Source organism: Ips typographus, linkage group LG15, assembly GCF_016097725.1.
Source record: "Ips typographus isolate SLU linkage group LG15, UJ_Ityp_2.0, whole genome shotgun sequence".
Lineage (NCBI taxonomy): Eukaryota > Metazoa > Arthropoda > Insecta > Coleoptera > Curculionidae > Ips > Ips typographus.
In genome coordinates this window covers 4,582,627-4,597,237 of record NC_138436.1, presented here as the reverse complement: position 1 = coordinate 4,597,237, position 14,611 = coordinate 4,582,627, and the positions used below count along the sequence as shown (strand labels likewise).

General features: G+C 31.9%; 2 protein-coding genes and 1 long non-coding RNA gene across 3 annotated transcripts; 1 reads left to right on the top strand and 2 right to left on the bottom strand.

Moving 5' to 3' along the window:
- On the bottom strand, positions 1-1,927 carry LOC145738233 (uncharacterized). The gene is made up of 4 exons (XM_081993078.1): positions 1,667-1,927; positions 1,028-1,608; positions 797-944; positions 1-407 (listed from the first exon to the last, which is right to left on the bottom strand). Exons 2-4 carry the CDS (start codon positions 1,172-1,174, stop codon positions 184-186), a joined length of 519 nt encoding a protein of 172 aa, XP_081849204.1. The 5' UTR covers positions 1,175-1,608; positions 1,667-1,927; the 3' UTR covers positions 1-183.
- A 9,103-nt stretch (positions 1,928-11,030) lies between these two features.
- LOC145738278 (uncharacterized) lies at positions 11,031-11,785 on the bottom strand. Its single transcript, XR_014180679.1, has 2 exons — positions 11,450-11,785; positions 11,031-11,385 (listed from the first exon to the last, which is right to left on the bottom strand). It is a non-coding gene; the product is annotated as an uncharacterized LOC145738278 (long non-coding RNA).
- Positions 11,786-12,753: 968 nt separating this feature from the next.
- Positions 12,754-14,144, top strand: LOC145738383 (uncharacterized). Its single transcript, XM_081993204.1, has 2 exons — positions 12,754-12,835; positions 12,880-14,144. The coding sequence occupies exons 1-2, from the start codon at positions 12,754-12,756 to the stop codon at positions 14,100-14,102; spliced, it is 1,305 nt and encodes a 434-aa protein (XP_081849330.1). The 3' UTR covers positions 14,103-14,144.
- The last annotated feature ends 467 nt before the right edge of the window (positions 14,145-14,611 follow it).

The following is a 14,611-nucleotide window of genomic DNA, read 5'->3' as shown; positions in this document are numbered from 1 at the left end:
TTCATTTGTAAGTTAATATATTATAAAACGAAACAAATACTTATTATAATCAGTACCTTCTTATTGTTCAAAAATATATAAATAATTAACAAAACGCGCAACAAAATAATAAAATTAACATCAACAAATAACAAGCAACACAAAACTACTAGGTGCTTTCTAACACCAATATGCTATATAAGGTCATTCTTTTTTTAACGTCATTTTTATTTCCCTCAATTCCTCGTGAATACCTTTTAAAACATTTAACAATTGTGTTCGATATTCTCTTGTTTCTTTGGCCTGTTCTTCAGCTTTATGTAGCAACTTTTCTGATTGTTTTTGCGCTTCATTAAGTCTACTTATTTTGGTAGAACCCGTTTTTCGAATTTTTCTTTTTATGCCTCTTCTTACTGAATAGTTATGATCTAAACATATGATTTATAATAAATAACAATATTTTAATTAAAATTATTTATATTCCTAAAGCTGCTATTTAGATTGCACCAATACATTGGAAGTTTAAAGGTTTACACAAAAATATGCCCACATCAGTATCCTACCAAATTTTCAAAACTCTCCTATTTATACTTTTTCCAATATCAATCGAGGTCTTTCGTCGTGGGACACCCTGTATAATTATATATTAAAATTTACAATACGTTATATATAACAACATATTGTAATGTGTTGCCTAATTATTTTAATTAACAGTTTTTGGTTTTCTTTTTAATTGTTGATTTTTGATGAAATTAAAATATAAATTTTGCATGACAATATGTATGCAAGATAATGAATAATTTAAAGAAAAATTTACCATTAATTGGAGCTGTTTCTATTCCTGCATCTTCTAATAGTTTTATATCCAGGATACTTTCTTCTTTCTTTTGAAGTAAAAAAGTGGATGGTCCAGGTTGCACTTCAATGATTTCCTCTACTACTTCATCATTAGTGTCTGGTTCCACCTGCATAAACATATTGAAGTTATACTAATTGATCGAGTAATTGATTTACTTATCAAAAGCTTTTTATAAAAATTGAATCTTACATTAGCCGGGTTAAACTGGAAGTCAACAGTGGATTCAGAGACTTCCTGCTGTCCTTCCACACATTCAATAGGCACCAGACCTAATATTTGTTCTTCTAAGTCACTAATTAATTCAATTCTTGGTGGTCCACCACCGGTTCCTGTCATTGCTCTCTTGTTTCGTCCTCTCTTGGAAATGGCATTTTTTTTAAGATCTTGCCAAGTCTACAAAAGAAGACAGCTAATATATTTTATGGCTATATAAGTTATACTTCATAACAATAATATAGATTCATAGCACTGGTAATATTATTATTAGTAGGCATATTGCTAGTGCTGTCTGTAAGTGCTACATTTTAATATTTAAATAAATTTATATTAAATAACTCAACCTTTCTCCATTTTTCCAGTCTTTTCTGGAACCACCTTGAATGTCATTTAAAGTGGCAGTGATTTGCTCCCATAAATTCTGTGATACTTGTCTGGTGAATGTGGCACTAAATAGTCCCTTTCGCAGATCTTCATGTTCCCTCATATATTCAATCAACACTCTTTTTTGTTGATCGGTAACAAAAAACCTATCAGCCATTTTCTTAGTAAAGCTAAAATAAAACACTATTTCTAACCATTTAACAATTCATAAGATTGACATATACATACAAACCAGGAAACACTTAACAAATCATAAAATCACAACATTTTCAAAGGAAAAGAGAATAATAAACTGAATGTTTTGTATATTTACATTTACAATTCTGTCTTCTGTCAGATTTTGCGCATGTCTCTAAGATTCTCACCGTTATATTTCACTTTCACCTAGTGGGGATCATGCGAGATGGATTCCTACCGATTTTTATGCAACCAACAGTACAGAAATTCTCACTTTCACTTTCACGCCTCCCTATAAAATAGCCGTCCAGCTAAAATAATTGTATTTTTGTTACAATAGTCTAATAATTGGTGAAGAAGATTATACACTAAATTCAAGTAAAGGTATATTTTTCAATGGTCATAATGCACACAACGCCTGCTAGCCCAGGTAAGATTACAATGACAATTAGGCAATTTCATACCTAACCTACATAATCTTTGCTGATGCATCACTTGTATACATTACTAAACATTTGTCTAGTCTGACAATTTTTTAAGGGTGGTTCAACTAACAAATTGGGCCTATTTTACAGATCTGTATCCTGTATACGCTGAATACTTCACTAATTTTCTATGTGGATGAGAAAATACAACTTTTATGAAGAAATTGACCTAAGCGAAGAGCAAATTACCCACTAAGAAGATTGCAACAACTTAATCAAGTTGAAGAATGAAATTGTGTGCAGGGGGCTATTTACATTAGAACAGTGAATAAAAAAGCATGTTTTAAGGTCAGTATATTGACTTTATTTAAATTAACATTCAAATGAAAACCAATGCAGTTTTCATTATTGTTTTATGTTTAACAATTATCATTATACACTGCATTGCTCAACTTTGAGTTAATATGTATTATACAGTGTCTTTGTACAGTAGGTACTGCATAAATTTGATGAAATTAAGTCCCTTAAGTCTCGTTTATATAACAAAATTTAATTTTAGTAATAGTATTAATATTAGCACTAAGAATAGAATCAATGCTTATGACCAAAGGAGTTTATAAAAAAAAATAATTCAAATTTAGTATCAGTAATAATTGAATTCACTTAAAAACCAAATTTTTTTAGGGCTTATACCAAAATTAAATCTTCTTGCTTTTTTCACACCTGTTGTATGGTTAACCTTGCATTGACAGATTAATATTATCACAAAAATGATAGTTTTTAAGGACATGATTTTATTAACTTTTTCATTTTTGTTTTGGGTTCCTGCTTAAAGAAAAAGGATTGCAGCTACAAGCTACAACTTTTTATGAAATATTTACTATTTATCTACTGGCACTTGTCAGTCTATATGTCATGTAATAACCTCCATAAACTTATCATTTATAATCACCTTCAATTTTTACAGTGAGTACTAATACCTACTAATACATAAACTAAATTTTAAAGTGGGCTTTACTTTTTGCAAAAACACTTGGAACCTTATTTTTATAGGAGGTTTTGGATTCTACAAACAATGCTTAACATATTTCATGCAACATACTCCATACTGATATTCAATTGTTTTCAAAATAATGTCAAATACACTTTTCAAAATTATAGGTCCTACAACTTTTACTTAGAAAAATTGAAAAAAATTAAAATCAGCTGTTCAAAATGAACTCTATGTACTGTTACAATAACCAAGACGGTTTATTATCTGTTTACATTTTTTTCCATAATGTTACCAATAATTTTTGGGGATGTTAATCTGATTTATTGGAAAATTATTGGTGTCAAATTATCAATATTTCCAATTTCCAGGACAATTGTGGTACAAGTTGTATGGAACATATTTAGAATTGTTTGTTTCTAGAATCCAAATTATACAATAATAAAGAAGTGTTGCCATTTAAAAGATCAAAAATATTTTAAATACCCAGTTTTTGGGCCCTGTATAATTCCATTTCATATTACACAAGCAGAGGTTAATAAAATTAAAAACATGAGGGTTCAAAAATTTGTGTGAAAAGTTAGTCTTTTTAATTTTATTGAACTTAGGCAGCATGCATGTTACAAAAGCACTGTATGTAGTGTTATCTAAATGCATGTTTGAAGGAACAGTAATAATCTAATAATCTAATTCATATACGTGTCAATTCTTCAGATCAAATGATGTCTACGAAATTACTTAGATGATACAACATTTGCTTATCTAGTACCATGATTTTAAACCAAACATACAGGGTGTTACAAATTTGATGCATTAGCATTGCTATCTCAGAAAGTATAGTTGATAGAGCTTTAGTTAAATGGAGGCAAAGTTGCGCATTTTATTGCTAAATAATTTGGTAAAAAAAAAAATTCAAAAAAGTTTCATTACATCCGGACATATCCGACAAAAACCGGAAAAGTCAAATTTCTATTTTATTTTTTTACCACTTTAATCAATGGCACCTTCTGGAGGCACGTTTTTTTCAAGAAAATAGTTGTAGTTTTCAGCTCAAACATTACTTTTTTAGATACCAACGTCAGCTTCAAATTTTCAAATACCGACCTCAACTTTAATTTCATTTTTTAGTAGCCACAGACCTTCTGAAACTAATGATGTATCACACTTGTCAAAAAATATACCTAGTGTACTCGTATTATGTACTTGGTATTTTAAGATTTTTTAAAAAAATAGGCAATTGAATTTGATATGTTGTCATAATGAGTAGATAGTTTTATATAATTTAATAAATAGGTTCATTGCTCCTTCGAAAAAGAGCGAGAGTTTCTTATGGTACTTTTCATTTATTTAAAAAAAAATATGTTTTTTGTTAGTTATTTATTTTTCAGATACTCACATGTTTGAATTCGCGGTTGAGTTTTGATGAATCAGCTTAATCATATCAAACTAAATTATTTACTCATTATGATAACATATGAATTTCAAATGCATATTTGAAAAAAACAAATACTTAAGTACACTAGGTATAATTTTTTGACAAGTGTGGCACATCATTATTTTCGGTAGGTTGGTAGCTACTAAAAAAACGAAATCGAAAGTCCTGGTCCGTATTTTAAAATATTAAGTGGATGATGGTATCTAAAAAACGAAACGTTGTAGCTAAATACAAACATTATTTTCTTAAATAGCATAAATTAATGCCTCCAGAAGGTGCAATTGATTTTCCAAAATAATCAATAATAAAGTGGAAAAAAATAAAATAGAAATTTGATTAGTTGTTTTTGTTGGATATCTCCGGATGTAATGAAAATTTAAACAAAAATTTTTTATTTAGCAGTAAAATGCGCAACTTTGCCTCCATTTAACTAAAGCTCTATCAACTATACTTTCTGAGATAGCAATGCTAATGCATCTAATTTGTAACACCCTGTATTTGTGCAGCTGCAATGTTTTTTTTAACAATCCAATACTTAAGTTCAATTTTTTTCAGTTCGAATTCTGCTGATTAAGCCATCTTCCATCTGTTGTTATGTCAAATAGATTCCCATGCAGCTAAAATAGTTATATTTGTAATTTTAATACAATATTTCAATAATAGTTGAAAATTAGACAATAAAATCAAGTAAATGTATATTTTTTGAAGGACATAGAGCCTGCTGGTCTAAGTAAGATTACAATACCAATTTCAAACTTAACCTAGGTATTTAACCCTGCTGATGCATCATTACTACACATTTTTCCCGTCTGGTATTTTTTAAGTTGTTGTGCTCGGAGTAGGGTGTATATGAATATCCTTGATTGCTTAATAACTCCATTTAATCACAACTTAATAACTAAAGAATTTGTAACAAAGTATTCAGTCAGTCCTTGTAAAAACATGCCAATTCGGAATCATTGCCCCGAAATTGAAATCTTTATTTTTCCCGGATGACATCCATCAATTCCCACACAAGTGCGTTCCGTAGGAACATAACATAAGTATAGTTCAAGTAGCAAATTAGGCCTATCTTACAGATCTGTATCTGGTATATGCTGAATACTTCACTACTTTTTCATATGGGTGAGAAAGCATAACTTTTATAAAGAAAATGACTTAAACAAGGCTCAAATTACCCACCAAGAAGTACTACATTAGAACAGTGCATAAAAGAGCAAGTTTTAATGTTAGTTAACTATTTTTACTGAAATTGACATTGCAGTTTTACGTTAACACAATCATCTTATCAATAATCATCATTATTTACTTTGCTAAATTGCATTATTGAACGTCAAATCAATATGTATTATATTTAGTGTTTCTAATCTAAAAGTATGTTTAAAGTATAGTAATAATGAGGTAGTTTGCAGTGAGTACAAATGATGAACTCAAGACACCGCTTGTATGAGACATCTTCTATCTTATGAGTACTATGATTATAAAGCTAACACCTTTGTGCAGTTGCAGTGTTTTTAAAACCAAGTAAATTCTTCTGAATTTTTAGATAATTTGATTATTCAAGCTATTCCCTTTCTATAAATAATATCTCAGATAGACAGGAATTAACATTAAGGTTGATTTGATTATTTTAAACAGAGCAAACTATTTGGGAAGCTACAAAAAGTATCTTGTAAAACTGTGACAGTCCAAATTTTCTATGTTTTATAATGTAACATCCTGTATATTATTGAATTTTTGAATTTATTGATTGATTGATCAGGAAGACTTGTTACATCTAGCGGGCACCGTTTTGTGATTTGTGTTTCTTATAAGCTATGTGATAATATATATCAGTTTTAATTTAGGCTGGGCAATTTTTTTTAAAACAATAATTAGAAATGTTTTCTTTTTGTTTTGACTATGCAGGGTGGAGCATAAATTTGTGGCAGATAAAATATGGGTATTTTTAAATAGAACCACATTTTTTAATACATTTTAAATTCTACACTTAATTCTTAAACTTTTACTTTATATACAGGGTGTTACAAATTCGATGCATTAGCATTGCTATCTCAGAAACTATTGTGGTAAGAGCTTTAGTTCAATGGAGAAGTTGCGCATTTTATTGCTAAATAATTTGGTAAAAAAAAATTCAAAACATTTTATTACATGCGGAGTAAATTCCAAAATAATCATTAATAAAGTGGTAAAAAACAAATAGAAATTTGACTTTTTCGGTTTTTGTCGGAAATCTCCGGATGTTATAAAAAGTTCATTTAAAATTTTTTTTAGGTATTCAGCTGAAATCGGTTAAAACACGTTGACGTTTTTTATGTTCTTGTCGTAATATTATTTTCTTTGTTTCATATATTCTCCCGGTGAAGCGAGATGCATAAAAAGTCGTACAGGGGAAGGCTGGAATTCTTATTCATTTTACTAATATATTAAAGATTGGGGCGCGGGTTGTGTGTAGTTTTATTTGCTATTTCTATTTGCTGTTATGTCATATGCAACATTTTCTTATCCACAATATGTGGCCGCATAATTTTTATTTAATGTCCGACTAAATGGGGATGTATTACAAGAATTATCATTCCTTTAAATGTCAATCTACGCATGGCGAACTGAGTAACTGTGCAGAAGTTGACATTGGAATTGAACCACACCAGCAATCAGTCATTAATATCTATCAAACGTACAATTTATTTTCCTGACTGATCAACATCCCACAGCAAAATTAACTTTTTGTGTCTGCTCAGCTTCGATTTACATCGAAGAATCAACCTTTTATCAAGTGGGTTTTCTAAGAACGAGCCAGAATGTTTATTATTAGAACTTCAAAAAAAACCGCGTCTTTTAATGTGTATACAAACTTAGAACGCGCTTGAAACACTTTTTTACACTCAAAAGTTTACACATTGTTTTATTTTGTACCTTCCTTGCGATTAATCTCTTTGAGTAAAACTTCTTTTTTTTGCTACTACGCCTTTTTATAAAATTTCAGTTTGAAGTTTATTAGATGTCAAATATTGTATGACGGATTTTTTGAAATCTGTGATCGAGATGGTTTCTTGTTCATTTTGTTTGTACAACATATATGTATGCGTTCGCCATAGAAGTGATCAAAAGTAACTCGAAGGCGACTATCTTATCAGATAGATTCGTTAGCCCTGATATAAATATAATCCCAAACAGCTTCAGGTTTTAGTTTTACCCCTATTGTGCCCCTCACCTCAATCATTTTGTCAGTATGTTTACTTGACAGCATAAAAACATTTATGTTGTCTTTCCAATTTATAAAAATTAGACCCTCCCTACTCTGCTGCGCAAATATTTGACCTTTTTGAAGTTTCTTTAATACAACTGCTTTTGGCAAACCACATCGTTTTTTCCATACCGTACCTACTAAGTGAGTATCTGAATCGATTAATCGCATAGCTAAAGGAATGTTGGTGTACAGGGTGTCCCATTTTCGACACTTTTGTAAGGTACTTATTTTGAAAAATACGGGGTTGCGGTTTTTACGACAGTCTGTTACTTTTTTGTGAAATTTAACATGGCGTCAGCAGAATTGTCATAACCCATTTCGTTGTTAAGATACACGGAAAAATTGAAAATGTTATCATTGTTGAGGTACCCGCCGTATCTCAGGTATCTTTAAACTTTTTGAAGAGGTGAAAACGGTTTCTTATAGATATTTTTGCGTAGAATCCAGTGACGTAGTTTATTTTTCACCTTGTATCACAGCGTAGTACCCTGCTGTGGTGGGTAATTTGATTAAGCACAACAAAAAGTTGTATTTGATTTTTATGGCTTTTTTAGAAAAATTATATAAATTTTTACTTGCTTTTCTCCAATCCTTCCATTCCTTACGTGGCACTGGGACAGAACTCAGAATATCTGTTATTTCACACCATAGTTTTGACACGTCTTTGTAAGACACTCCATTTGAAAGTTTTCCGGTTTGTAAAATTGGGGTTTTCTTTATAAATTCGATCATAATTCACTTTTGTTCTTCCGTCATCGGAGAACTTTTAGTTTTTAAATCTATAAACATAACACATTATAACAATAAATTAACGTAAAAGTAGATTTTCTTACCCATTTGTCAGACTTTAATTTGGTTACCCATCAATAAATTATTAATCACAGCTATACAGGAACAAATGTTACAATAATAATAAATTAAATAACACCGTTCAGGGGGGCAGCCGGCAGGGTCAAGTAAACCCAGCTGATTCCACTTTTTTATCAATATTTATTATTAGATTACCCACTAAACAAAATAACGTCGTTGTTTCAATACAATTTAGTTTCTATGTTTCTTTGTTTCGTTATTTATTTGACACATTTACATATTTTTTAAGTTTAAACGTTCGTTATATGTCCCGCAACTCAACATTCTCCCTGTTACGTTAAAAATGTTCCTTTTTAGTTTTGACTCGGTTACGAATCTGCAACAAACCTGTGTCAACTTACAAACGTACAACCGATTATGAATCGGTTATGTTTGATCTAGGACGTTTTCCTAACGTTTCTTTATAGAACATTTTCGTTTTGGCTACGACATTAAACCGAAACTGTGTCTAACCAGTATCGACACATGCTGGTGTAAAAATCGTTCCAGCATCGTTTCCATTTCTACAGGGTTAGTTTCTATATTGTGACAAGCTGAGGTTGTTTATTATTTATTTTTCAATTTAGAAAAAAAACTTATACAAAATATTTTATACGTGCTGTCAATAAAAAAATAAACGTAGATGGCAAATCAAGAAATTCGCCTGAATATACGTTTTTCCAAACGAACACTCTGCATATATTTTACATAAATAAATTGGCTGCAATTTGTCATTTCAAAAATACATAGGTAAAGCACTGACATTTTCGTCTTTGAAACGGAAGAAATGCAGGAAAGCGGTTTATTTATGTAATAACATTTTCCAGTGTCATTAAAAATGTAGATTTTGTTAATTTCATTGTTCTTGGTGTTTTTGTCAGACAGCATGTATACAAAATACCTATAACTTTCATATAAGAAATTTTATTCTAAACTCAAAAATAAAGGCACCACAGCTTGTCACATTATGAAAAGTAACTCTGCACATGAATAAATAAATCTCCTTTCTGCACTGGCATATACCTATAACAGATCTTAAAGTTTAAAAATAAGTCTTTTATGAAATACCAAACCAACCAAATAAAAGTTACTTTCAGGTAAATAACATTAAGTTAAACGTAAAGTAAAAAGTTTTGATTCATCAAAATCCTTGTCGAGAGCGGTCAACAAAATGGTTTTGCCTTACGAATACGACTTAGTGCCGTAGCAGTAAAGGTATAAAAAATATTATTAAACCACTAATGTTAAATTATTATTTATGGTATAATAAAACATATTCCTGTTAAAACAGATCTTTTAGTATTTCACATTATTTGCATATAAAATGCAGGGAAAAAAATATGTATTTAAAAAATACATCTAAAATAAATTAATGAACAGATTCTAAATAAAAACAAATCTTAACTTTTACTAACTACAAATATACAGGGTGTCCCGTGACTCGACAGACAAAGGGTTCTAAAGAGTTATTCTGATGAACAAAATTATAGCAACCATAGGTCAATTCGTTTTTGTATCAGAGGTATTCAAGAAAATATGAAAAGCCTAATAATGAATAGTAAAAGTTGTTTGTTCCATATCTAATTTTTCCAAAGCAAAAAAGAATTTACCTATATGTATAGTGGCTCTGACCTTTTGTCATCAGAATGACTCATAGAACACCTTGACATGGCAAAGGTATTGTCGGTCGAGTCACGGGACACCCTGTATACATATATTTTATTAATGTATTGCATTAAAAAATTGTGCATTTAAAAATATCAATTTGAAATTTCCATTTCTTATTTATGACTGCTCTGAACGCGATGACATTAATTTAAGTACCTTTTCAATCTCTGGTTCCCATGTCGGAACCAATCCATCATATACGTTTCAATCTCTTTATCAGTGGCTGACTTGAATACGTGCTGTACGGCTTCTGTGAAGTAGATACATAATAAATGTAAAACTTAATACACTTATACAAAAAAAAATTGCCTTTTAATATCCGAACAAATTCAGAGTTTTTTACTCTGAAATTATTTTGTTGGCCTGTCCAAGAACACTGAACCGCCAATTCATTGGTAAAAATTGTCGCTAATCCTCTTCTAGTGAAATCGGCTGCGTTTTTTCCCAATACTTGCAGGAACTTATGCATCTGAAATGTTTACAAGTGATAACATACTGCCACAAACTTTCATTGTAAATTCGATGTTACCTACCATTTGCTTTTTATTCTCTTCCGTTTTTATTATCTCATTTTCTGCTTCTAAAAGGAGAGTTATTGAAGATACAGGTAGTTTTATTGGCAGCGACAACTCCATTATGTTATTTTCTGGAACCTGCTTATTCGAAATTTCTAATGCGTTTAAACGCATTAATACGAATTTTAATGTGTTCTCAATGGTAATTAATTTGTCCATAATTTGAGTGTTGGAAACTTCTACATTTATGACTTCTATATTTTGGTTAACTTGTGAAGTTCCTAAAAAAACATTGAGGTTAAAAATAACCATTATTATAAATCCGTTTGGGTTTGACTTTACAATACATTGTGAAATAAATACTATATAGACAGTTTCATAACTAAGCTGTTAATAATTTTTGACTAAAAAACTTAAACTAACTTATTCTAGTCTTCATACAAAATCATTAAGAGTTTTTTCCTTTTTTCTTTTGCAACTTCTGGTGGCAAATTATTCAAAACAGCGCAGATGTGGTCAGTACATGATTTATTCTCGCTGTGCGGAACCTTCATCTGCTCCGATATAGTTCAGGCAACGGAGAGCAACTCTGTGGCCTCAACAATGGGTTGTTGACTAGATTTTTTCCTTTTTTTTTCTGAAAAAGGGTACAGATTAAGGTCGTCGTCGAAAATATTTAAAAAATACTAATCATTTATTACCAGATCGTGGTGTTTCTACAGGATCTATTATTGGATCATGTGTTGTAACTGTCTCTTCTTCTAAATGTTTGCTAGTGGAAGCCTCAGGCGACAACAGCACCTCCATAGTGTCCCATATGTACCCTGGCGACGATACTGAGGCAATTGATGACGCTGCCGAAAGCGGTCTTGTCATTGACGTAGTTGGGAGTGGGGTAGTCGTATGAGTTCTGTTTGAATGACATACCCATGTAGTGCCATGTACTTAGAGATGAACCAATGGACGTCTCTTCTAGTAATACCATCATAAACAAAGCCATAAATCAACAAAATCAAAATCGCAATTTTACGAGTCAAGAATTGTTTAATCAATCGGTTACAAGTCTAAAAGATCAAACCGAAGAAAATTTTGAACCTTTTGTTGAAAATTCATATCTTGAAGAAGGAAATGCTTATATTACAGTTAACAATCAATTTGATGAAGTAAATCAATCAAATGATGATTTTTATTGTCAAAATTATCAATTCGAACAACCAGGAAACTTTGATGAGTCAAATTTTCAGATTTCTCATTCCAACAATCCCCCAATATAGTAGTTAACGTGAACAACTATGTTAATCCTGATTTACCAACAATATTTTTACACGAAATTAATTCTTACTTTCTTATCGACACTGGAAGTGGAAAAAGTTTTATAAAACCCGAATTATCATATGAAATGTATCCACATTCAATATCAAATGAACCTTTTGCTGTTCGATCAGCTCACGCTAAGTCAATTCACAATAAAGTTGCTGAAATTCCAATTTTTCTATCTTTCAATTCCCCAGGAGATCATAAGTTTTATCTCTTTGATTTTTCGCCGGAATACGATGGCCTTTTAGGAATTGATTTTTTCAATCCGATAAAAATTCAAATTTTTTAACCTTTCGATGTATAAACCATTAATGAAACTGAAATAAATTTTTTCGAAAAAATGGAAACAGACACAGAAATTAACAGACACTTTGACAATGCACAAAAACAAAATTTAAAAAAATTGAGACTCTCACACTGTAAAAAAGAAGAATACAAAGCTATTAGAGATCTTTGTTATGAATTTAGACACATTTTCTATTGTGAAAAAATTCCATTAACATTTACAAATCAAATCAAACACAAAATTAATTTGACTGACGAAACTCCACTTTTTACAAAAACTTATCGTTATCCCGCCGTACATCAGCAGGAAGTCCGTTCTCATATAACTAAAATGTTAAATGATGGAATAATACAACATTCAAATTCACCATGGACTAGCCCCATTTGGGTAGTACCAAAGAAAATGGACGCATCTGGTAAAAGAAACTGGCGCATAGTTATCGATTATAGCAAATTGCTGGCCTTGATAGGGAACGGACGTGCTAGTGCGAGCGAATCAAAACAATTTTTTTTACTGACATCGGCTTAGCTATAGAAAGGAATTCTAACTATTTGAACACGGCACGTGCAAAAATAGCATGTACCCTGGGAGTTCGCAGTCCGAGTCGGATTTGTTCTCCTGGCTTTACAAAGCCGAAAACTAAAAAAAGGGGGAGGAAACCAAACTCTACCCCCTCATCGTCAAACCCTACAACCCCTACTCAGGACCTTAAAAGACCGGCTTTAGAAAAACCTGCAACACGAGCTACAACCAACAGGGAAAAAACCTCCACTCAAACTTCACCCTCTCCTTCATCAATTGTTACGACCAACCACCAATTTAGGAACCCAACATTTAAATTGACGTTTTACGTCACCTCACCACCAACTTTAACGAGAGTGCAACTTGCCGTCAAATGGGAAGAAATCAACCAATCTAACAAGGACATTATCATAAAACAAGAGTCGAATTTCCTTATTAAAACCAACGATGAGGAAACAACAACCAAATCTCTTGAGGTTCTCAAACAACGTGGCATGATAACATCGTTCAAAGTCCAAAAAAGCAACAATACGTCATCACCAACAACAACTACCAACCGGAACATCACACCATCGTATTCTGCGGTCGCCACGGGTGTCGATCTTGACATTACCGACGAGATGTTTTCTGACCACCTGAAGAGTATTTACCCTCAAATAAGATTCTGTAAAAGAATCATATCGAGACAAAGAAGGGCGCCCACGCTTATAATACGACTGATAACTGGAGACCATTCAACATACGAGCGTCTGATGGCAAACAGGTTTGTGCACTTTCTGGGGCGCATCTTCAGGATAATAGAAATCAAACCGCCACCACTTATTCCTGCTCCATGGAGCAAATGTAACGCTTACGACCACCGTTCGGAGGATTGCAGGAAGCCTTTGAAGTGCAACAGATGCCAGGGCACTCATTCAACGAGTGCGTGCACTTCTCCTCTACCAGTCAAGTGTGCAACCTGCAACTCGGACGATCATGCTGCCTGGAGCATGAAGTGTCCCAAACGACCCACTGCTCCCATTGAAGGTATTCCGAACGTGAAGGTGAAATGTCTTAATAAGAGGACAGCTGAAGTGTCCAATTCAGTTACGGCACACAGCCGAGTTCATACACCTATTACAACGCACGACCACATAATAAACAAATACAAACACCAACTAAACAAGAGAGAGAACAATAACAGAGAAGAACTAATCAAGAAACTGCGTAAGCGGTTTATTATACATTAGTATGTATACATACATTAGTACATTATTGTTAAGTTAGTTCAGTACCAGAATTTATTTATTTTTTTCTCTCGCATGTACCATGGGCAGAAAGGCCACGCGGCCGATAGCCCTTTTTACTGTACCTTGTACTGTGAGATAAATATTATATACAGGGTGTCCCACGACGAAAGACATCGATTGATGTTGGAAAAAGTATAAATGGGAGAGTTTTGAAAATTTGGCAGGATACTGATATGGGCATGCCCAATCCAACTAAAATATTTTCAAGATGGTTGCACTCCGTTTATACCGGAAGTTGATCACAACTTTCTTATTTTAAATTGAACACCCTATATATTATTACATATTTGGATTCCTCACAAAATTCTGACCAACTTTTGTATAGAATGCCCTATGCCTATCTCTAGCCGTTTTCGAAATATTTGATGTTTTTCCAAAAAAGTGACAGTTGCAACGCTCAACATATTTTTGTACTATGTTAAAACCGTATTTCATTTTGCAATGAAACT

What these genes read in the sequence shown, in the direction of transcription:
- LOC145738233 (XM_081993078.1), bottom strand. Translation starts at nt 1,174, where the DNA reads ATGACAGGAACCGGTGGTGGACCACCAAGAATTGAATTAATTAGTGAC. An exon ending in TCCAGTTTAACCCGGCTAAT is followed by an intron (nt 945 to 1,027) that starts GTAAGATTCAAT and finishes ATGTTTATGCAG; the next exon opens with GTGGAACCAGACACTAATGA. An exon ending in AGAAACAGCTCCAATTAATG is followed by an intron (nt 408 to 796) that starts GTAAATTTTTCT and finishes TCATATGTTTAG; the next exon opens with ATCATAACTATTCAGTAAGA.
- LOC145738383 (XM_081993204.1), top strand. Translation starts at nt 12,754, where the DNA reads ATGGACGCATCTGGTAAAAGAAACTGGCGCATAGTTATCGATTATAGC. An exon ending in GATAGGGAACGGACGTGCTA is followed by an intron (nt 12,836 to 12,879) that starts GTGCGAGCGAAT and finishes ACATCGGCTTAG; the next exon opens with CTATAGAAAGGAATTCTAAC.